The sequence below is a fragment of the Pezoporus flaviventris genome, unplaced genomic scaffold (genome assembly GCF_033815535.1).
Source record: "Pezoporus flaviventris isolate CSIRO_AGI_PZ_B2104156 unplaced genomic scaffold, CSIRO_AGI_Pfla_v1 ptg000005l, whole genome shotgun sequence".
NCBI classification, from domain to species: Eukaryota; Metazoa; Chordata; class Aves; order Psittaciformes; family Psittacidae; genus Pezoporus; species Pezoporus flaviventris.
Genome location: NW_026892553.1, coordinates 3,693,265 through 3,717,012, shown reverse-complemented (window position 1 = coordinate 3,717,012; position 23,748 = coordinate 3,693,265). Strand labels below are relative to the sequence as shown.

Here is a 23,748-nt window from a genome sequence, read left to right as displayed (position 1 = left end):
CAGCCACATAGTATTCTCCAGATAATTTTCTACCAGTCTTACCAAAGTACAAGAAAGGGGTATAAAGCTGTAAAAGTGCTTGGCCCAAAAGAAACCTTTGAAGACATGAAATATTCTTTATGAGCAAGAGAACTGAGTTTAGTATGGTCTGAAAAGGTACAAGTGGGGTTTTTTGTGGGTTTAGATGGCAACTTTCATAAGAATAAGATGATTTACTTGTGAAATTATGTAATTCTACTTCCACATATTCTTCAAGTAATCAGATCATATAGGCCAAACAATACTGTTAAATGCCTGGCTTATTTAATTATGTATATATTACTTATTTTCATTACTAAAAACTTGAGGTATTGCACTGTTAACTTTATATCTGCAGCACAACATCACAATATGTGACTGTGATGCATGTGCATTCATCACTGAGAGGTACCGCACTGTAATCACAAAAATCCACTATATTAAATGCAGTTAAACTGTTTAACTCCCAGAAGAACCATACTAATTCACAACGATATTATTTACAGCAGAATTTGATTAAGTTAGTTTTGTAATATGAACTAGTAGAGAAAGACAATGCAAACTCTAACTCCCACACATTAGGGATAAATTCGTACCTGAATGCTGATTTCGATTGGGTATTGGATAATTGTAGTTGTGTACTGCAAACTCCTTAGAGCTATGCTATAACTGACGGGTTCTCAAACTGTATTAACTGGAAAATGGTACTTCACAAGTCTGTAGTAAGTAGTCCATAAATCATAGAAAGGAAGAGTTAGGTGACTAGCCAGGAAAAGGAGAATTTAAGGATGTACAGCCATGTACTAGTACTTCCTGGTGCAGTATTTTCCCCAAACGGAGCATGCTAGCTCTCCTATTGCACTGTTCACTCCCCGTACATAGTGATTTAATCAGGTCTCTGGGGCCTGCAGCTAATTCTGATCAGAAAATTGTTTTACTGGTGCTGCAACTTACGAGCTTTTACGTGAGAGCATTCTATTAGAGGACTGAAGTGGCCTTGGGCATGGACTATTTTTCCTGGATTTGAAACAAGTTTATAGGAACATACAGGAAGAAGGAGAGAACACAATGTTTATGTTTACTTACACCACCATTGGGAATCTCCATTTCAGGGATTTCTATTTGAAATTGCCTTTCATGTTCTGCAGAATGCTCTCTTTGCTTTTCACTGGGTAAGGAACTGGGGAGCAAGAGCTCTTTAATAACATATTCAGCTCTATTTGTTAAAGAACTGTTAAATTAGGGCAGACAGATCTGACATGACTCCTCTCCTGCTCACTTCTCAAGGAACTCTTGTTTAAAAGATGGGCAATGTCTAACAGGAACATGGGTCTGAAATTTTTAGTTGCTGAGATATCTTCTTAGCTGCTACCTTATTTGTAAGTGAAGACTGAAAGTTAGTACTGTAAAAGATGTATTAATACTTTTAATTATTTAACTGGCCCACCAAATGATTTGGCCAAGATCTATCAAAGAAACTAAAATGCCCCAAATTTAAGGAAGACAGCTGAGTGAACTTCAGTAATAAGAGGATGATTTAGAAAAAGCTGTGAGTAATTTGCTTGGTTATATTCTATACATAAAAATCAAAAAAGATATGCATCCTGAAGTTTACTTATTGTCAATATAGATTTAATTCAGAATACTTCAATTTTCAAAGAGTTTCCTTTTAAGAGAAATATTGTGTTATAATCTTTCAGCTGTTTACTTGAAAAATAGTGGGAGCAACCCAGTCGCAGATATTTGTTCTATTTTTTTGAATGAATGCAAAGGTGTATGGAAGTTATTAAAATTGCAAAGTTAACCCAGTTATTCAAATCAAATGTGATCAAATTAGTCAGCATAAAATGCAAACTTTTCTAAATTTAATATTTGGAGTCCATAAGGAGATTTTAAATACAGTGCAGTGCACACTTCAATCCCATGCAAGTTTTAAATAAAGTAGATGTTGTAAAACAGCTGAATATTAAATTCACTGCTTGTTTCCTTAGGAGTATTAAAGCCATAAACAGGTTATGCATGATACAGTAGTAGATGAAGCACTCCTGGGAAATAAGGCCTTTAACAAGCTTGGAGCACCCTGTGACCACGGCAAGCAAAAGATGAGCTCATCAATTTCATTATTAATTCATTCCTAAGAACACAGCTATGCTCATGTAAGATCTGACAAAACAGCGTGAGCATTAATTTTGCAAAACAAAGTCTGTCTGCACCACACAACACAGCAGGCAAAATTCAGCTGCAGCAGAGTGACTCTACCTGCTACATACAAATCAATTACTACCCATTGGTATACAACAGCAATGCGGTAATAAAGGTAGGTTAAAATATTCTGGAGTGGAAAAAATTATTAAACAGTGAATGTGAAGCAGGAAACTCTAAAAACAGGTGTTAAAACAAAACCTGGTGGTAAACGCAGTTGAAGAAAGGGTATATGCTCCCCACACAGTGAATAAAGAGATGTTGTGGCCCTCTCCATATTAAAACTCCTTTACTTTTCAGCATGAAAGCTCTAACGTTCTATCAGCATAGAAAATCCAGTTAAATGTTGTGGTGGCTGCAGGAGTATGAGATGCCCTTTTTCCTCAGATAGCTAGCAATTTGCTGGGAAGACAGAGATTTGTAAAATTAGGATTTCAAGTGCATTTTTCATCTGTGAATCTTGCTTATTAATTTTTGAATTTCACACAGAATATCTTGAAGAAGGAATTCCAGGAAGCATTTAAAAGCTGCAAGGGATGCCCAAGAGGCAGCAAAGTAATCCATCATTTGGACTGGAGAATGAATTCCAGTTATTCTACAAGAACAGCATTTCTGAAGGAAAAATAGTGCAAATAATACTTCAAAAGGAGTTCACTTTTTGTCTTCTCCCATAGGAATCAGTCCCCAAAAGTCAGGAAAAAGGCTCTCAAAAATTCCATACTAAATGATATGAAATGATAGTATGATATGAAGATATATCCTGGTACCTTCCCAATGAAGGCTGTAAACTCTCACAAAGACGATCTCATTGACTCCCCATAGAAAAATCCATTAATATTGTAAGAGCAGTTTATTGAATGTATGTCAAGACTCCTTGAGTCAGAGCATTTTATGGTGTAACAGGAAGACACGATCAATTGCACTTCAGCAAATGATAACTATCAAAGTAGCTAAAATCAAAGGAGGGACAATGCACAGTTAAAAATAGCAGAAAAAGCTCCCTTCAGTTTTGGACCAAAGAAATCTCAGCCACATCACATAAATGAACAATGGAACATTATTAACATTGGAGACAATATGTTTCAGCAAATTTATATCCTAAAAATGACTGCTAGCCACAATGAGATACTCTGGATAACTGAACCAGCATCATCCTCATCAGTGGATGATGAACTGGCCTCAACTCTTTCAATGCAGCCAATCTTATGCATCAATACACTATTTCCTGAAGGGCTACATAAGCCACCGGATATAAATGCTCAATTTAAAAATAATTTTTAGACATTAGTATTCCAAAGAAAAAGATCCAGCTGCATTCTAAAGTAATTCTGTCTTTCTAAGTCCGGGAACAGAAAAAACTAACTAAACCTCAAAGTTTGAGCCGTCTACGTGAGGAAAGATTTAAGGCTTCAGAACACGGTAACATTGTCCCATGTGTCCTTGCTTTTTACCTCAGCTGGGAATAAACAAATTAGTGAAGTAACAGGAGGAGGTAGAACATTTGACTCTGCCTTTGAGGATCAGAGCTGCTGTCCCACCTTTATCTGACCTCTGCCTTCATCACTGAATCACAAAATAGAAACATAGAGTAATTTAGGTTAGAAGAGGTCCCAGGAGGTTGTCTGTTCCCACTCCCCACCCACAGCAGGGCCAGCTTTGATGTTGGATCAGGTTGTTCAGGGCCTTGTCCAGTCAAGTTCTGAGTGTCCTCCCAGCACATCCAAGGGCATTTAAAAGCACACAGTAATGCCCAAAATTGAACTTTCCTAGCTCTGTGCCTTGTGGGGAGAGTGATGGCGTGAATAAGTTAATTACCACAGGGTTTTGTCATTGTTGGGGGTTTGGCTTTTTGTTGTTGTGTTTTTTGGTGTTTGGTTTTTTTTTTCATTTTCAGATTGTGGCATGAAATATAAAAAGCACCTCAGAGGTTCAGTCCTCTTCCTGGTTGATTAAAAAAATACCTCAAATTGCTTGTGCCTGGTTTTAGGTCCTGTCACATTACTGAGGATTGTCACTAGATCTAACTTCAGAATATCTTATCCCATCATGTGGGTATCCTGTTGAGTGGAGATGAGACCAACAGAACTAACTTTCCAAACACATCTTTGCCAAATTTTGACATGTAGCTTGACAGAAAATTTCAGTAGAGTTACACAGTGTAATGCATGTGTTAGAATTAATGGAGAACTGTGTGGACTAAGTTCTGAGAACACTATCAATCAGCATGACATCATGCTCCAACAGTCTATTTCTATGTGAGATGAAATACCAATTTCAGTTATTGGAGTGCCATGATAAAGAGGAAGCATAACTTACCTATTCATTTCTTCAAGGCAGTCTGTTGCAAAGTAGAAGCTCTTTATTTTGGGGTGGCATGCTTTGAAGGCACTATAGAATAAACACAAATAAAAATACCTTTTATTTCAGACAGTTTGTCTATGAATATGCAAGATTGACCTGCTCTATGATTCCTCGTCATGGTAGGGGCTTCATAGCCATTTTGAACCTGCAGTCTGAATCTTGCTGGATTAATTTATAGATGGGCTCCTACTGATCCAGTTACATCTACATTTGCAAACCTAATTCCTATTTTGTAAAAAGCCCTTGAATGACTTAGAAATATAAATCCTTTCAATAACCACTGATATTACGCATCTGAAAAATTCTTGGGTGAATTAAAAAATCTTATTGAGTATATTTAACTACATCTTAGGTGTAGTCCAAAAATCAACTAAAGGAATAAGAATTTAATCCCATCACCTCTTCTCATATATTTAGATGACTGTGCTTTGGTCCTACTCAGATACAGAGGGCTGCCAGCTTATTGTTATAACTGTCTTGTGTTTTTATTTCAACTTTGATTTTGAAGATATGCATGAATTTATCCACTTTTTTTTTAAGTTAATAAATGAGGCAGAGAAGGAATATAAAGATGAATAACCAGCCAGTAATTGTATTCGACTGGAGATGAAATTTAAAATACAGGACACTCAAATTCTTTTTCCTTAGCCATTAGCCTGTAAGATCTCTAGAGTAAACTTAAGTAAAGGAATGTTTCCTAAATTTGATGCAATGTATTTTAAATCCCCAATTACAATATTCATTCAATTTGAGTTTAACAGAAGCAGTATGGAAAGTTCTAGGGAATGTAAGTGGCAGGTTTGCTTTGTTTGGAAGCAGATAATAGTAAAGAAGTTTCTTAGAGAGTCTTAACTCTAATTCACTTCTAATTCCAGCAATTGCTATGCCAAGTTACTCTAAAACCACCCATACCCCAAGTAAATGAGTGCTTTATTAATTACTATGATTTATTGTAGTTTTCAGAGAGAAAAAACGAACGCTAAAGCTTCACTTGGCACACTGACTTCCTTATAGATACTATTAATAAAAATGTATACAGTGCCAGGCTTCCCTAAAAGATGTTTTAAAGACAAATGAGATAACAGCAGTTGTATTTATGTTGTTTCCTTTTTCATGAGATTAGATGTATATTAAGTTTACCTTTGCACAGAGGGTCATCATAAAACGTCTTAATTGCATAAAAGAAGAATTGAGAGATAGGTAAAGAATATTTCAGCATCTGGACATTGGTAATTGTTGCTGCAGATCCTCCTCTCCTTAGCTACTTGTGTTTTACAAACGAAAATAGTGCGTGCATGGGAAACCCCAAAGAGGGAGGAGACCTTCCTCATGCCCACTAGATGGCATACACTTGTTAATTATATCTGCTGAATCGTAAGATTTTAATGCAAGGGATTTTGATCATTAATTTTAAGTACATTTATGATTTGGTTTACCTCATTAGTGTAATATAATTTTAATGACAAAAATTCTTATCATCTTTAGTCTCCTGCTTCTTAATGCAGAACTATTTACTCCCCTTATGCCAGCTAACTACCCGCAACGCCAGCTGCTTTAGCAAAACTGGATATCCATCTGTGAATAAGAAATATGAAACAGTTTTCTATGTCTTTATAGACACGTGTATATATTAAAGTGATATGTTACACACTGGTAACTATAAAGTAATTAACAAACACTATACCTCCGTAAAGAACTTCCTAACAGAACCCTTAATACTAAAAATAGGAAGTAATTACTAAACAAATACTCCTGCACTGCTATACTATGGTGTGCTGTTTTGACGGGTGTATTTTTTGCATCAGCACGCAGTTTTCAGTTGGTATGAGCTCTGTGCAACATCTCCACCTTCTAGTGTTTCATTTGCCCAACTGTCTTCCATTTCTGAGATTAAAGAATTGGCTCAAATTGGAGAGGATTATGTGGTGGATCTAAAGATTCTAATCCTCTTGACTAATCCTGATAGAGTATCACATGATGGAGTTTCTGCTTGTAAATAGGATTATTTTCCTAGACAGGAAATTTATGTACATAAAAGCGTTAAATGCCACTATCAGGGATTCAAAGTCAACCTTTTGGAAGCTACAATATGCCAGAGCCTGTGCGATAAACAGAACTGAAATTTGGCTCCACTGTGCTCTTGTAATGTGATGCAATCTATGATTATGGATTTGAATTCTACACTCTCCCACGAGCCCTACTTCAGTTAGGGTGCAGAGAGTGGACTGGCTGGAGAGGTGAATCAGGATCATGCAACAGATAAGGCCACTTTCTGTCTTGGTTGGTACAGAATTTGTGAATGTGTCTTAAAATGCAGAATTTTTTCAAGGTATCAGTTGAATGCTGCAGGTCTTCTGCTTATGCAAAGGATTTCTTACATGCTAAGTCACAGCAAACAGACTTCATAATCGGTTATTAGATATTCCTTAATATCTTTGTGCCTGATATTCTGATAATTTACTGAACGGGTGAGCACTCATAGATGCAATAATGTATTTTATTGTTACACATTTACATACTCTGGAGAAAACAAGCCTTTATTGTTATGAAACGGAGATCTCAATTCTGTGGAAACTTTTTATTTAAATGTTTTGCAGTTCTGTTTCTGGGCTGCAAAACATAACAATAAAGCCATTTTCATCTCCCAGAAGTGTCACAAAGATTATTATTAGGGAAGCATTTAGATATGCTAGCATTAAGAACTGCAGAAAATTCTCCAGGGAAATCTAGAAGTATAGAGGAATATGAATAATGCAGAAGAACAATACCTACATTTTTACCTTTGCCTTTTTTTGGAGAGCCCAAAACTGGATACAGTAATCTAGATGTGGTGTTATGAGTACCAAGTATAAGGGTATAATCACTTCCTTTGTCTATTGCCTGCACTCCAGTTAACACAGGCTGGTAAGCTGTTAGCTGTCCTCCTGGGGGGGGCCCACTAAGTTTGGTTTACTGCCTACCAAGACTGTAAAGTTCATTTCAGAAGGAGTAATAAAAATTACTGAAGCTGTAGCAACCTTAGGACAACTTCATGTCTACCTATGCTATATCAATGACATTTATATAGAATTCAGACTGCACAGTTCCAATAAACAGCATGGTATGTGCTCTCATAAATTCAAGACCTGAATATGCATTAACTATGCAATGAAAATTCTGACCTGGTGAAGATTTTTGGAAGTTCAGGCAAAGCACTAGTTAACAATGAGCAATTATATATGTAATTTATTACGGGCCGTTGCAATTATGAGTATCTTTGAAAATACCATAATATTCAGGTCATTCCACATCACACAAACTTAAATAAGATTTCTAATACACTATAATGATTTTAAATCATGAAAATGCAGGTGTTGCCTTAAAGAGGTGGAAAGTTTTTCAGTGTCAATGCAAGAAACCTCCTCTCTCAGGGACAAGGTCATTCTACATCCAAATATAGCCTGGAGAGCTAAACCAGTCTGAGATAATGCCATGATTCATATAATAATCAGGGTACCTTCATTAAATGCATTAGAGAGGCACATCATCAAACCATACAGAATAATGCATTCAATTACTATACATTCTTGTGAAATCTTTCTTTAGGCTATTTCATTCAATGTATGCTATGGCCATCAGTAAGTCATTCTATAAAACAGCACTCTCCATCTGACAGGGTAGTGGAAAAGACAAATCTTGGCTATTGTAGTCAGACTTCAAACTCTTTTGTTCAATAAAGTTTGAACATTTCACACGGAGGGCTCTGAAAATAACAGAAATTTGAGGGGAAATCCAAGCTGAGTACCAAAATGTTCTTAGCTTTGATTTTGAGGGAGCTAAAAGAAAACTAATGCTGTGATTTTAGCTGGACTTCTTTTTGCACTAAAATACTATGTGTACTTTGGGGGATTTTATTTTGAAATTTTATTTTAAAAATAAATGAACCTACAGAAAAGGGAAAAAAAAAAGAAAGGAAAGAGCTAGGTTTCATTCCCCTGTTCTTATTAGCTGTCAAGGTAACTGCTTTACTAGCTTTTACATTAATGTTAAAATGGACTCAATCATACACAAGTGAGAGCACAACCACATTCATATTTTCAGTTTTCAAGCTTGCAATGAATTTATGTTACAGAAACTCCACCGTTCAATGAAAAATGATAATGCTAGTGAAAAAGATTTCCTAAAGTGGAAAGAAGTGAGAACTGATCTTGGAAAATCTGACTTTCACTAGCTTTCTGAAAAGGAGGCAAGAAAATCCTAAGTGGAACGTTTCCCTCTAGTCTAGCAGAGACAGTAATGAACTGAGTTAGAACTTTGCCAGCATATGCTGTGCCAACATGGGCCACCATCTCCTTAATTTTATTTGTCCCTATGCTTACCAGAACCATTAGCCTTTCAGTGGATTCAGGCAATGGCAATCATGCTTAGTCCTGCCTGGTATGATAACATAGAGGAGGATAGGTAAGTGCTTTGGAAGTGTGCTTAGAGAGGCTGTGGATTAGAGCTGGTTGCCATACAAGCAGGGGCCTCCATTCACATAAGCTAGATATACTAGAATGTGAGTGAACACTGGATTGGATTTACTTTCTCTGCAGTTTTCAGAAGAGCAAGTAAAACAGGGGCAAAAGTAGGGTGTAGTTTTTACAGTGGGTTAATACATAAATGAGAGTCCTTGAAGGAAGAAATCAAAGGGAAATTCAGCTCAGTGAACAAAGGGAATACTATTAATGTCTTTATTATACTTTTAGCCCTGGACGTACCTCTTTTTGAAAGGATTCGAAGCCTGAAGGTACTTTGTTTTCAATAGTGTGCAAAGTTTTAGTTAATCGGACTTTTTCTTGTGCACATACCCTACAGAAATAGTACTCTGAGAAGTGTTCTGAAGAAATGTGTTCTAATGCTTAGAGGAAATCTCTGGAAGCTATTTCTAGCTGTGCACAATGACCTTCTGTTTGATCTTTGTTAATTCATTGAAATTTGTGAAGTGTTTTATATTCTAACAAAAGAGTATTATTTTGGGGGTATTTTTTTCCAATATAATTATTAATATCTACTCATTCCTTAGAGGTATTTATAGTGCTTAGTTCATGTGTAATATCTATAGTGATACCCTCAGCTAAAAAGAATAATAGAAGTATAAATTGCACTGTCTTCTAATTCTCTGACAGACAGTAATAACTCAAGACAAGAAAAAGCAGTTGAAGAGGTCTGATCTGATGAGCAGTCTCAGTTGTAATTTATATGGTCAATATTTTCATTGTACACGTGTTCATAGCTGTAGGTCTTGTATTTCTCAGCCCAAAATTGTGTTTAGTCATTGGACAAGCACAACAGAAATTCAGGATGGTTAGTTATAAGTATGAAAGCTTTAGTTAGAGAGTATCTTCAATACTATTCTATGTAGCACCTCGTGGCAGCAAGTTTCAAAAATCCAGATGCAGCATATAGAACTCATGTGCAAATAATACAGGAGATACCAGCAAAGTGTTTGTCTCAAAGCACTGGGATTGTTCTGTTAAACCTGCTGTTTGACAGCTTTGCATTTTGCAATCCCAACACTGCTTGCAAACAATTTCCAATGAGTTCTGTTATTAAATATCCCTTAAGTATGGCAAAGCTTAGTGTATGCTTTTTACTGGAAGCATAATGCAGTAGTAGCAATAGGCACAAAGCAATAATACAATGCTCATTTTGCATCTGGAACCTAAATATTTTACCAGTTGAGAATAACACAATATTGGGTATGTAAGCTTCCTCCATAAAGGAGGAAATGAAGTTTATATTCACCATCCTTTGTTATGGCATTTTGTATGGTGTTTCATATGGGAATTGTTTCTTTCATGCTTGATTCTTATCAAGATGATCATTCTGAACCTAAGAAAATTTTATCTCTTGACTAACAAATTCATTGTCTTTTGCTTTATTTAACTGAAGTTGTAACTGGGCTATCTGGATAGCTGACCAAATAGTTATCCAACTCTTTGTAAGACAGTATATGGAATTTACATTAAGTTATATCTTTTATAATAAAGGCAAACAATACAGGTTAAGTGCATCTTTTATGTTTTAGGTACAGATTTAAAGGGTTTCTGTGAAACTGCCTTCTCTCACTTTGCCAATTTTCAGTACTATATATAGCATACTTCAAAGAGCGATCCTTTAATTTACAAACACAATTTACACATTACTTACTGTTTTCGTCTGCATTCAATTGCTCTATCTATCCTGAACTCAGGTAAACTAATGAATCCTTCTGCTTTTTCATCCTATCAAATGAGAAGAAAAAGCAGTTGTGAAGAACATGAAGAGAAAAGAGCAGTAGCCATTTGGGTCTTATGCTAAGAACAAACATCCAACCCATTGAAACACTGAACATTTCCCACATAATGTTTTTACTTAAAGAAATATATTAACTTAATCATACAGTGTCAATAACTTTTCTGAAGTAACTAAACTGACAATTATGTAAAGGAGCTGCAGTGATCCTAATTCCCCTTTGCTGAAGACTGCAGAAAACCTTTCAGTACCTAAAATAGCATTCAAGACATTGACAGCTACAGAGAATTCTCAGTTTCTTCATCACATAGTTTACATTTTAAAACTATTTTGTGGATGCTTCCTTTTAAAGTCACGATTATGCAGACCATCTGCCCTGCTAATAGTAATTGAGCAGGTTCCTACAGTGAGCTCACCAGTGATTATATCACCCACAGACCTGAAACAGCACTGGTTTGGTCTGACAAAAAACCACTAAAACTGAGGATAATTATGCTAGTAAAATTGTCCTCTTATGGAAAATGGAAAATACGGAGTAAAATATCAGTAATCAAAGCAGGCTGTGACACTGACAGATCCGATTTGGCACTGAGGCTCAATGCATACAAATGGAAGAGCAGCAGTCTGAGGAATTTTGGCTTCTCCCCACCATTATTTTTTTCCTACATATATGCAGATTGCACAAGCGTAGGCCCAGTGATTTTCAATAAAATTTCGCCAAGAACAGCGTTTTACACACGAGAAACTGCCAACTCCAGACTAATTCAGCAAAAAGCAGGAGGAACATCTATGTAAGAATAACTCTCAGGTAGAGATCTACAGATTCAGATGTTCACATCTGCTTACATAATACTCCACTAATGTGAATGGTTAAACTGTATACATCCCTACACACAACTGAAACTGAGGAGAGCTGAGTGTGAACACTGTTTTAGTCCAAATAAATGCTATCTGTGGAAAAGTGTCAGTGACTGACATATTCATTTCTTTAAGAATGACACGAACATCTGCTCTTTTATTAAGTTTGGACATGGACTCAGAGACCTGAAAATATAATTTCAATTAAAATATTTCCAGCTAGACCAACCCAGACCTGACAGTTAAAGTGGCAGTTTACTAAAATATCCTATCATGCAGTAAAAATAGACTTTATTCAAAAGAATTATAAAGCTTAAGGTTTCATTTTGGCTTTCTCCAAACACCGAGTATACTTACATTTTGGTTTGTGTACCAGTACAAGGCTGAATCCTTCAGAATAAACCAGTACTTTTTCCATTTCTGAGTGAAATAACCTTTGGCATCCTTTTTCTTCCATAGCCAGCCTTCACAATCTCCATGCCCCAAGTCTTTGCAGGAAATCCGTCTTCTGCTCCCACTCGTTAGAGAGCTCCCTGAGAAGGCAACAATAGTGTGAGACATCCCACTGAATGGAAGGGTGAAAGAACTATATAAACATGCTACTAATTTTTAATGAGGATTCAATTCAAAATCCTTGAAGCCAAATTCTCTCCAATTTCAGGGAGAGAAAATGGAATGAACTATTTCCAAATTTGACAATGCTCTGCGATTTTGGCTTCAGCATGAATACAAAATGAAAGGGCCTGGTTTACGTAACGCTTTATTTAATCACTAAAGGGTTCATTCCTCTTAAGGCTGCATTTTTATCTGATTAAGATGGGCTGCATCATTCCAAAGTAAAAATGTATTAATTTAGCCCTCAGTCTGAAACTTAGAGAATGTCATAATCTATATACAGATGTAGACACTACTTCTTCCATATATCTTCTGTTACTACTTTTAGGAATAGAAGGCTTGTCAAATTCTGGGCATTTTTAAACTCAATTTTTATAGTCGATATTTTTAGTCAATAAAAAAGAAAGATCATTCACTTTCATAAAAATGCACATGCTTACATGTCTTCTATCCTGAATTTAACTGAAGAACAGTATTTTATTTTTACTGCATTCTGTTTAAAAGCCCAGCACCAGGAAGTTGGATTTTTTGTCTGTTATTTCAATACATCCCAATTGAGCAGCTTAAAATTATGATCCTAAAGAACAGGTTTTTGTCATAATTATGGCATTGTTTTTCCTGAAAAAGACTCTCCAGGAGATTAAAATGTTAGACATTTCTCTGTGAAAAATCAAATTTATTTTTCTACAAGAATTGTATTTGTTGTACAGTGGAACAACTATGTTATCCTGTTGTGAAAGAGTAAAGAAATGTAGATAACATCAAAACGCCATCCTTTGTTCTGCAACATTCTACAGCCAAGTTCCTAACGTATTGTTTGTTTTAGAATAGCTGTGCTGTGTCCTGGTCAGGCTTAGAAGAATTAAAAATGTATAATACAATAAAAGGAAAATGTTCATAGAAAGGATGCTGAAGAAACAAATAGAATAAAAAGAGCACAGTGGCCATATGCTTTCATACAAATTTATTATGCTGTAACTAGTTTTCATATGGTCATTGCTTAAACAGTCTCAAATAGGCCATGAGTTGGTAAGAAACAGAGAAGAACTTAAGTGAGAAGAAGTTTTACCACCACATCTAGCAACACTGTACCTTGTAACACATTTATTTAGTGTTTTACTTTGGGGTTTACAATCACATTGAGAAATAACTTAATGAAGTTGAATTTTGGCATTTGATCCAGATCATTTCTTATGAGAAAGGAAGTCTCATTATCTAGTTTCAAAATGTTAACATAAGGAAGTTACCTTTTGACCATTTTCTGCTTTTTACCCTGAGGGAAGCGTAGTGGAATGACTGGAAGAAAAAAAACCAACAGATTGTGAAAACCCAATGCAGGTAACAGTAAGCTGTTCATGAAAAGGCTGGTGTTCACTCCCATCTCCATGGTTATCTTAGGATCCGTTAACATAGAATCAGTTATCATAGATCTCATTTCTGTCATTTGTCTCTTGCTGCCATTATAAACATCATAAAGAAAACACAGTTCTATGCCTGCAAATTGAAATCCCATTTTTTCCCCAGTTATTAATTACAATTTAAATGAAATCATCAAGGATTCATTGCATGAATGGTTATGCAGTAGTTTGAAAACTAAGGATATAAACTCATGTGAATGACCTAATAAAATGAATGATACCTGAAGTTTGTGGTAAGTATACATGAGATAGTTATACTCATTTAGAAAGAAACATCCGTCACAAACATCACATAGTTGATGTGTAAAGCCATGTGCTCAATGACATGTTGAAGTCCCATTCTTTAATTGTTTCCAACTACAGAAAACAAGTGAGTTTTTTAGGTTGGTGGGTTGACAGAATAACTCTGAGAAGAAAAAAATAAATTCTTACTTTTGTGGCTGCATCATAAAAGCATTCTGGAGTCTTAAGAAAAACCTAAAAGCATCTCATTACTTAAAACTTTAAAAAACAGGGATACTACTCAAAAGATGGTAAAGATTTACCTCCAACATGTAAATGCTAGGGGAAAACTTACAAGTCAACATAATGAAGTAGCTGCCTGATAGGTAACTTATGCTGCCATTACTGGTAGAAAAACCAGTGACATTCACAGCCTGATAAACCAGCAGATCCAGGCCAAAAATAGCATAGAAAGGGCCATTTTTTAATTTTTCTTGACTTTTCCTTTGTGACAGATAACATTCAGCTCCACAGAGGGCCTAGAAGAAGGGCGCCACAGCCCCTGAGGGGTATCTCCGTGCTGCCTTAACTTGTGATATGACTACAGATAATTCCCTTCTCCCAGGCTGCTTACCTGACCTTAGAGCAGGTCCTCACCATGTGGTCAAAAAGCAAACACGTGCTATAAAAGTCCTTATTAACTGTGCTGCAGCATACTAATTGTTTAAATGTCACAATATGAAAATTTAAAATAACTGAGGATTAGAATTAAAGTTAAAAATTATTTAAATTAATATTGAGAATAATGAAGGATCCCATCTTAGGCACTACAGAAAAGCAACAGCTGCAAAGAGGTCACCAAATATTGGAGTTTTATTTCAAATAGAAATGGAGGAGGGGGGAGTTGTTTTGCACAGGCAGGGACCTGTTTGCAACCCTTAGCAATTCAGCCACTTTATAGTGTCGAATGGCATGAACGTTTTGTAGTACTTTGAAGAAATCAGCAATTCCTGACTCCTGAGGGAGCTGGCTGAGAGAACACAGGTGTTCTGTGCTCTGTCTCAGGCTGTTCTCCCAGTCAGTCACAGTATATGAATGCTTCACAAATATACTGCAATTCTGACAGGTGACAAGCTCTGTAAGTGCATGTACGTTTTATCACTGTAACACAGCATGTATTCTCCATTTAAGCTGATAACTGCAAATCCATCCCTTTGTTTTGAGCACTAGAGAAGACGAAGATTAATGCTTGCTCCTATGCTATAGGAAAAGTAGTAAAAAACCAGAAAATGAAAAAAACACAAGTAAGTCTGTGACAAAGTATCAAAGCTGCACAGCAACACTGGGGCCTTTATTCATGTCTTGCAAGCCAAGGCAGCAGTATTGGTCAGTCAAACCGTGCCAACTGGAGTTCTGTGGTGACTGTGACTGAAACAATCTGTTCGATATTCCTCTTTCTGCATAAAAACGCAGTAGGACAGGGCAAGTCTCTATTTCTGAAAAAGAGATCACCAAATTTCTTCACAATTTAGGCTAAAACAAAGTATGGTGATGGAATAAAAGCCTGTAATTAAATTACGGTTTTCATATGTGGTTAAAGAACTTCAAGAAAAATGGAGCAGCTGGAGGATACACACATCATGATCCTCAGCAGAAACTGGTGTGCACCGTTCCGTATAAAAGTTTTGAAGTAATGAAATACAGACACAACAAATCAAGGAGAGCTTAAAATATTAACTCTTCTAAAAACATAAGTTAATTGGCCTTACTGTGTTTTGTTTATGCACACATACAACGTATTCACAGCAAGAAAACTGGAGAAAGTGAATGGTTTGCAATACCTTGAGAAACAGTACTCAGCACCGCTAGCTTACAAAATTCAAGCTTCATATTTTGAGATAAAGGCACTACTATATAATTAACTTTGTGGTAAATACTGTAGGAAAACATAACTTGCAACTCTAAAATGACTCAGAGTTGCTATGGGAGACAGATGATGTGAGAACACGATATGGTTGTCAGCATTTAAATTCTCATCTCAAAACCACAACGCAAAGTAGAATGTTAAACAAAAAGCACACCCTCCCACCACAACTCAGATAGCAGCACACCGGGGGGGGGGGGGGGGAAAGAGGCAGAATTGAATCTGTGCTACATGAAGCTAAATTAATGAGGCCTCAACATAATCACAGTGTAGTAGGAGCAGTGCTGTCACAGCATCACCAAATGAAAAGTTCTGCTATGTTTAAAAAATGCCCTGGAGACTAGAGATGCAGTTACCTGTCAGGATGAAGGGAACCAAGCCTATTATATTAATGCAAGACTGGTTGCACGCACCTCTCCTATTTTGAGTCTAAAGAGGTTTTAGGGAAAACTATTCGGAAGTTCCAAACAGCCATCAGTGCATTCACTAGCAAAGTACACAAAGAATGGGGCACCTATCTGCAGTACCAGCATCCCTGGGAACAGCCACCACTCTGTGTTCACCAGCAGCAGGCGAGGGAAGGATTGGCAGGTAGGGGCAGCATGTCCATAAACACAAATGCAGGTTCTCAACAAACCACAGATGTATTCATACATCTCTTGCTACTGTCACTGGTCTTTAGCCTCACTTTGTAAAGGCAGAATTACATCGGTCAACTTTGAAAAGTTTTTTATCACCTACTTAGTGAAAACAGTGCTCAGTTAGAAGGAAGAAATATATGCACACTGACCTGCTGTGGTTGCACTGAGCGTGGAAATTATACCTAGCTTTTTATTTTCAGCTGTTTCATAATACAGAGAGACATCAAGGTTTGTGATATCTTCTGTGGCTTTGAAAAATATGACAATTAATTGAATTTTTTGAGTTTTTTTTTTTAAAGTGCATTTCTGAATCATTACCTTCCTCATGGATGTGCTTCCTTGATGGTCAATGGCAGAACTTGCATATCTAGGACAGGAAAGAAGAAAGATGTCAAATAACTACAGGGAAAAAATAATCTGAGTGAGTAGTGCACCTAGACACAAACTCTGCTTTTCCAAGTCATTCCAAGTATGCTTACAGGTGTGATCATGTATCAAAACTATTTAAAATACAGCGCTTTGAATGGGAGGCCCTTTGGAAACGTAACCCTTGTTTCCAATGAACAGTGCTAATGTCATTAATAAACACAAAGCCATTCTTCATATTCTGATTTAAGAGCACATAATTATTCTGGGAATATTTAGTTCTGGTTCAACCACTGGCCTAAAACTACTCAACCCTGATCAGCTAGGATTCTGAAGCAACCAACGCAATTCCTCCCTCCTAAGGACTACAGTTTTAGGATACATTAATCATTCTTTGTTGCAGGGATAACTCTCATTTGTGCATTTCTTGCAGCATCAACAGCATTTAACACAGGTACAGTGGATTCCTAGTGCCCAATCTAAAGTGGTAAAGATGAAGTATTTTTAAGCAGGAGAAAGGTAGACATATGCGTAATTCAGCAATTCTGTTTTAAGAGTAATTTGCGTTTTGAAAATGGAACAGCTTATGGATTTGTATTTGAACTGATAATTCTGACCTTCAGGAAAGACTCATAATGTTCCTTATTTTGCAAAGGTGCAAAATGTCATCCCCAGGACATTACAGACTCAAACCAAGGATAACTCAAACTGTGTAGTACGTGTCTTCCTTTGTGTTACTTTTTGGGTGTCTTTAGCAATGTATACAGGATGCCATGGATATAAAAAATTATGTAGCCTTTAAAATGCAAAAATATGATCGATGGAGTATCCAAGCTTTCTCCTGGAGGTCTTCAAAGGCTAGAGTACAAAGCAGGAAAGCATCACCAGATGCTTTCCTTATAAAATTACAAACAGTATCGGACATTGATGGAAACAGGACACTGAATCAGGGTCAACTTTGTCTGATCTAGCAGAGACACAATTCCCAGGGTTTAGATAAAATTTCATGTTTTCAGAAGTTAGAGAAAGGAGAAATGGGAAAACCCTAAAAAATGTGACTGTTTTTGTGTATGTCATACAAACAGAAAAGGAGTACTAGAATGGGAAAGGATTTGAAGGGGAAAATGGAGAAATTAAAAAAAGTAATCAAAGGATTGTGACATTTTTAACATATTCTCAAATTCTGTTGGTCATGTTACTATCTATCTTCAGTCAGCAAGATAAGAAGGGGCATTTTCTCATTAGATGATTTCCATTGTTAAGAGAAATCAAATTTACCAGTAGAAGCAACTGCTTCATTGTCAGTTAACAACATCTCTCAGTCCTGAATCAAAGAAAATTTCCAGACAGCAGTGAAAAGATGGGATGCATAACATTAAAATTAAAACCATCAAAGTTAATAGGCAAGACTCAGAAACTCTGAGCAGTCTGTAGACTACAAGGGTTGAAAGAAACACCTGAAAATCAGAAAAGTTCAGCTTACAACAGTTAGTAAAGGAATGGACATACGCCTAAACCGCTGCAAGGCAGATTTTGTCATTACTACTCCATTTCTGTCTGCCCATGAGAATGCCATAAATGCACTTCAGCCCTGCTGGGCATTTCCCCCCTTGTTTCTGGTCTGTTTCTTTAATCCTGGCTTTGACCCATCTGGAAAGTGTCAGTTCCAATGCTCCCATTCTTTCTCTCAGCCAATATACAATATGAATAATACATCTGTGTTTTTAGGTAAAAAGTCCTTAGTCAAGTTTTATTTGCTTCCATGCAAACACAATAATGTGTCTCCTTACAGTAATCACAGACTTTCACCGGCGACTATGTTGTAAAGTTACAGCAGCAGTCTGCAACTGAACTTTTGAAAGCTCTACAAAAGTTGGCGTGTTATGAAAGGTCAGAAATGGGTGTTCTAATGTACCATGAGCTTACTTTTCTTATTTGGGCATAGTTTCCAACAGTCTGCAAGAGGTGTTCTTGGTTTTGTGTTTGGTTTTCCTTTTTTTTTAAAGATTTTATGTGTATCAAATGGTTTTCCTTTTTTTAAAGATTTTATGTGTATCAAATACTCCTCCCCAAGTCTGATTAGTCCTCAAATATTCAAATCTACAGGTCACAGAAAAAGAAATACTGATCTTCTCTTTAGGCAAGTAAATGATCTGTGTGAAAGTGGCAGACCCAATTATTTCAGACAGGAGGGAACCCTGGAATGTTGTCTATTCTGGTTGAAATACTCTGCATCATAATTACTCTTCACCTTTATTTTTAGGAAAAGAGTTGTTACAGAAGTAAAAGGGAAAAAAAGCGGGAGGGGGTTGGGGTAGTACATGCAGAGTATGGTTGTAATGGCCTGGACTGATACATCTCAAATCAGTTAAAACAGTTGATGATCTCTAGGCACTTGTTTTCTTGCTCTTGTGTAATACTGGTTTTGAAACTGGCAGAATCTAGAGAAAGGAGGAGCCATCGCTTATGAATAACTTATACCAATTAAACCCCCCCCAAACCGAACAGTAACAAACCAAACAATTATTTCAGGGTGTTTGCAGAAACAGTCAATGCAGAGTATGACATAAAAAGGGAAAATACTAAGCAGCAACTTTAAAAGGAATTTGATTTTGTAATAAAGCTTATTCTAAAATACTTATTCTATGATACAATTTTCCTCAAATGGATTTCTGAGGTATTCCTGTTTGACAGAAATGTAAAGGACTTGAGCAATGTCTATTGTAAGTGGTGATAATGCTCTGTCTAGTTGTGTGGCATATACTGGAATTTCTATGGATAAAAAGGTTGCCTCCCTCTTATTCAGTCTTCAGAACTCTGATTAAATTATGTTTGTAAGCAAACAAAAATAAATATAAAAAGGGAAGAAGAATTAGAGAAATGCAGGTACTAAGAAGCAAACACAGACCAAGGTTAAATACAGTCTAAATCTGGTGTCAGTATGGACTCAGTATTCAGGCTGAACGATGCTTCTGAACATATAAGTAGAAGGTTAACAAGATTGAGCTAAAAAAAGGATGGGAATTTGACCTAAGTGGAAACAAAACACTGAGAATGTAAAGGACTTGAGTAGGTGTGGTAAATTCCAAATCCCATCTTAAAGCACATGCAAATGAAGTGCAAGTGTACTGATAAGATTTGTAATCAGGGTTTCAAATGAGGAGCAGTGTTGCATGATTAGAAAACAGTAATAACAAATCTCTGAAAAACAAACTAGAATGGAAAAACCTAGAAATATGGGAGTAGCAGGAGTACTATATACCAGTTTAATGTGTTTGATAGAAGCTGGAGGAATCAGAATGCAAAAACATACTCAGTAAAAGATTTCACATGAATGGTGGGAATTGTCACCTACCAAAGACTGCATATGTGAAATTAACAGCATAGCTGCACACATTTCCGCACATTTGCTTTCAGAGCAGTTATATCTATTTAAGAGCAGCACCAGAATGCTGAGTAACCTGACTTTCTGTTCATACAAAACCTCTTTTGATAATGAACAGAAGTGACTTGCTACTGCTTCACGAAACAAGTCATCACTAAGCAAGTGCAACTGTGAATACCACCTCTATGTTGACACCCATTCCTCTTTTCCTTTTGAGGAATGTGTTTTCAGTTTCTGCCATAAAAAGATAACAAGACATCTTTAATTATCCCATAAACTCTAGTAAGGGATAGTGTCTTAGCTTGTAAAATATATAGAATATCTACCGAAAACAAGGACTGATTTCAACCAGCTGCATACAAATTAAGCATCCCTTGATCACATAAGCAATGCTCATAAAGAAAATTAAATAGAATGTCTCTTACAAATAGCAGTGCTCTTAATTATAACTTCCCAATTCTCTTTCTATTACCTATAGGATCACTGAATCCATCACTGAATGGAAGTTCTAACTGTCTCAGAATAAACTGATGTATCTTATTACATTGCTGTTGGTTTGGCCTCTCCACAGGTGACAGGATACAGATAATAAATCCCAATGAATGAATACAGTCTAGAAACAACAATAATTCTTTCGAGTGTTACTTACCTTTTACCTCATCTTTTGAATCTGTAATAGTTACAGTCAATATATTCTGGCAGTAATGGATAGGATTATAAACTAGAAGTAATATAAAGTGATTCTAGTTAAAACAAACTGCAAATATATATTTACCATTGATTAAACAATTTTGGATGTAATAATTTCTTTGATTTGCATTTATTTGACCAAACAAAGCAATCCAGACTTATTTTTTGACTATTCCGATTTGTTGGTTTTTGTGGTTTGTTTTTTTTTTTTTAAATCTAGGAAAGTTTCCAGTAGGTAAAAAGAGAACACTTTTAGCCAGAATTTCCTCCTGGAACAGATGTACCTGGGTATAAATTACTGGTAGTGCATTTCACGTTCTGTCATACTACAGCACGCTCTGAGCGTTCTGGCTGGAGACTTATGTGATCGTCCAAGTTGCTGCACAGGCCATAAACAGACTGTTGTGAGAGTTTTTCTTGCTAGTCCTCTGTAGGATGGCTCCTGTTTCGTAAGGTTACATAAATGTAAGAGCTTAGGGACACAGCACAGATGATCAAGAGATGATTTCAAAGCTGCTGGTTAAACACTATGGACAGCAGTGATGCCTGTGCTTGAAAGCACACTGTTAATCCCTGCTGCCACCTGCATTTCTTACAAGCATACAGTGATTCAAAACACAGAGAGCCTGAGGGACAACTCTACTGCTCCACAGCAGCTATAAACCATTACACAATGGCACCTATAATCCTGCCTTTTTTATGTGGCAGACGCTTGGGAGATGTAAATTTATAGGTGAAAGGGGCATGCAAAGCTCTCTTTGGCCTTCGTGTCTCACATTCTGAACTACTTCAAGTGCTATTTGGTTGCAGTTCGGGGTCAGGGGCACCATAATTAACTTGAGAAAAAAGCCCTAAATTCAGCATATTAGGAAACACGTTTGTGAACAAAGGTATTGTAGATACAACGTGAAATTTCCTCACAGCTGGTTCACAAGAGCACATATGTAGCAATTTCCACTTACCTACCTGGTCACAGGACTTCATTTTAACCACCTTGCCTGGATTCATGATTTATATTGAGGTTATTAAAGCCTCCACATCTTATGTAACCTGTCCCTGACACAACAAGTCAATTCTCACTGCAAATTATTTATTGAGTATTTTGTAGTGAGATTTGAAATCCCTTCTCAGTTCCATGCTGGCTGAGCTACTGGCTCTGAACTATGCTACAGGCTATGACTTGCTTGATACTTCAAGTAACAGCCAGCTATCTCAGATGTATCTGTACTGTTACGCAGTCACTGCACTATCAGGGTATCTACATGCAAAGCTGACAGAACAATGTCAAGACTGAAAGTCATTTTCAAAGTATTTATCTCCTCTGACCTCTCCAGCACTAACCACGATAAAATAATTTCCGAAGCATGCTACTGTGGACATGACTAGAACACCTTTTAAGCGTTCATATTTACAAAGGCAAAATGTGTTATGAAAATAAAGCCTGAGCAGCATTTTCACATGGAAACTCAGTGCAAATGTTCATAAAACCTGTATATTCAACTAGCAGTGATGCAATGCATGAATGATACAATTCCTTTCTGCCTTCTCTTCCCCTTGCAGGCCTGCGTGGTTGGCTGAGCAGAGTAAACTCTTCAAACCCAAGATGCCTTTAATGATGGTTACATTACACACACGTGTCTAGAATCTAAATGTCAAAGTTTGCTATTACTAGAAGGAAAATTCTCCTAAAGTAAAATGAAGTTCAAAGAACACAGAGAACTGCGCTACGCATACAGTCAATGTCTGTCTGCAAAAAAAGCTGCAGCAGCGACTATGTGATAGGTGCCCATTACCCCTTTCTTCTCTGTAAAACAATTATAAACAGGGTAAACTGCTTCTGGTAAAAGGAAAACAAATGGGCTGCTTCTTCAGGAAGCATTTAAGTTAGCTTGCCTTCCTGAAACCTCAGAGCAATCACACGTTAGTGATTCCACCTCCAATCGCAGAGTGTAATTTCCTAACTCATGACACCTGCTCAGAAGTGAAGTCACAACTTCCCTGTGGCTGCCCTACTTTTCTAGCCACGAAACTCCTCAGGAGCATAGCTCACATTTTTCTACATTATCTGTCAGAGAGGGGCAGAGTTTAATGTGTAAATGGACAGTCTCTTATAATGAGGGGTGCGGGTGTTCTGTGTGGGTGGTGAAAGTCCAGCCCTGTGCATAGTGCTGGGCCAAATCTGTGTTGTAGATGTGCCAAAATAGTTTGGAGGAAACCAGAGTTATGATGCAGGTTTTGTTCTGCAGAAGCTAGACTTGCTTTACATTCTACTTATGCAATGAGTTTAAAAAGTGAGATATTCATAGTAACATTCTGTAGTTCTGTATCTCTCACATAGCTGCTAGTGGTTTTGGTGTGTATTCCCTGCAGCCTGTGGTACAGTCTGCTACGTACAAGAAACATCTTTCTTCTGGCTTTTGGCTTTCCTTTCTTTTCATAAACAAAGGATGCAGTCATATCATGGAAACTCAGTAGGCAACTGCACAGTTAATTAAGATAATGCTATTTCATCCAAATAATGTGACTCAATCCACATAGTTTGTCTCCCGCTCCCCAAAACCTAACTGCATGTGATAAATATCTGAAGGGGTTTTATTTTGGTTTAAGCTGTTTAAACTACTTAGAAGAAGGTTATTAGGAACAAGAAGCTGTAATTCTGCCTCTTTTAAAATATTTTTCAACATGTTGAAAAGGTTGTGGACCTGAATTTTAGAATGACTGGGAGTAGGATTAGGAAAGAGACAGTCATTCTATGGAAGAATATTGAAGAATAGCCCTTTGCTATGAAAGTTC

General features: G+C 36.8%; 1 protein-coding gene across 2 annotated transcripts in view; it reads right to left on the bottom strand.

Moving 5' to 3' along the window:
* Window positions 1-23,748, bottom strand: part of LOC133265318 (connector enhancer of kinase suppressor of ras 2-like) — a 187,726-nt gene that overhangs the window by 12,234 nt on the left and 151,744 nt on the right. For both annotated transcript variants that reach the window (XM_061445698.1, XM_061445699.1), the window contains exons 15-19: window positions 16,833-16,881; window positions 13,557-13,605; window positions 12,052-12,227; window positions 10,753-10,826; window positions 4,537-4,608 (exon numbers count right to left, since the gene is read on the bottom strand). In XM_061445698.1, coding sequence (XP_061301682.1) covers window positions 4,537-4,608; window positions 10,753-10,826; window positions 12,052-12,227; window positions 13,557-13,605; window positions 16,833-16,881 — 420 coding nt within the window. The remainder of the gene's footprint in view (window positions 1-4,536; window positions 4,609-10,752; window positions 10,827-12,051; window positions 12,228-13,556; window positions 13,606-16,832; window positions 16,882-23,748) is intronic.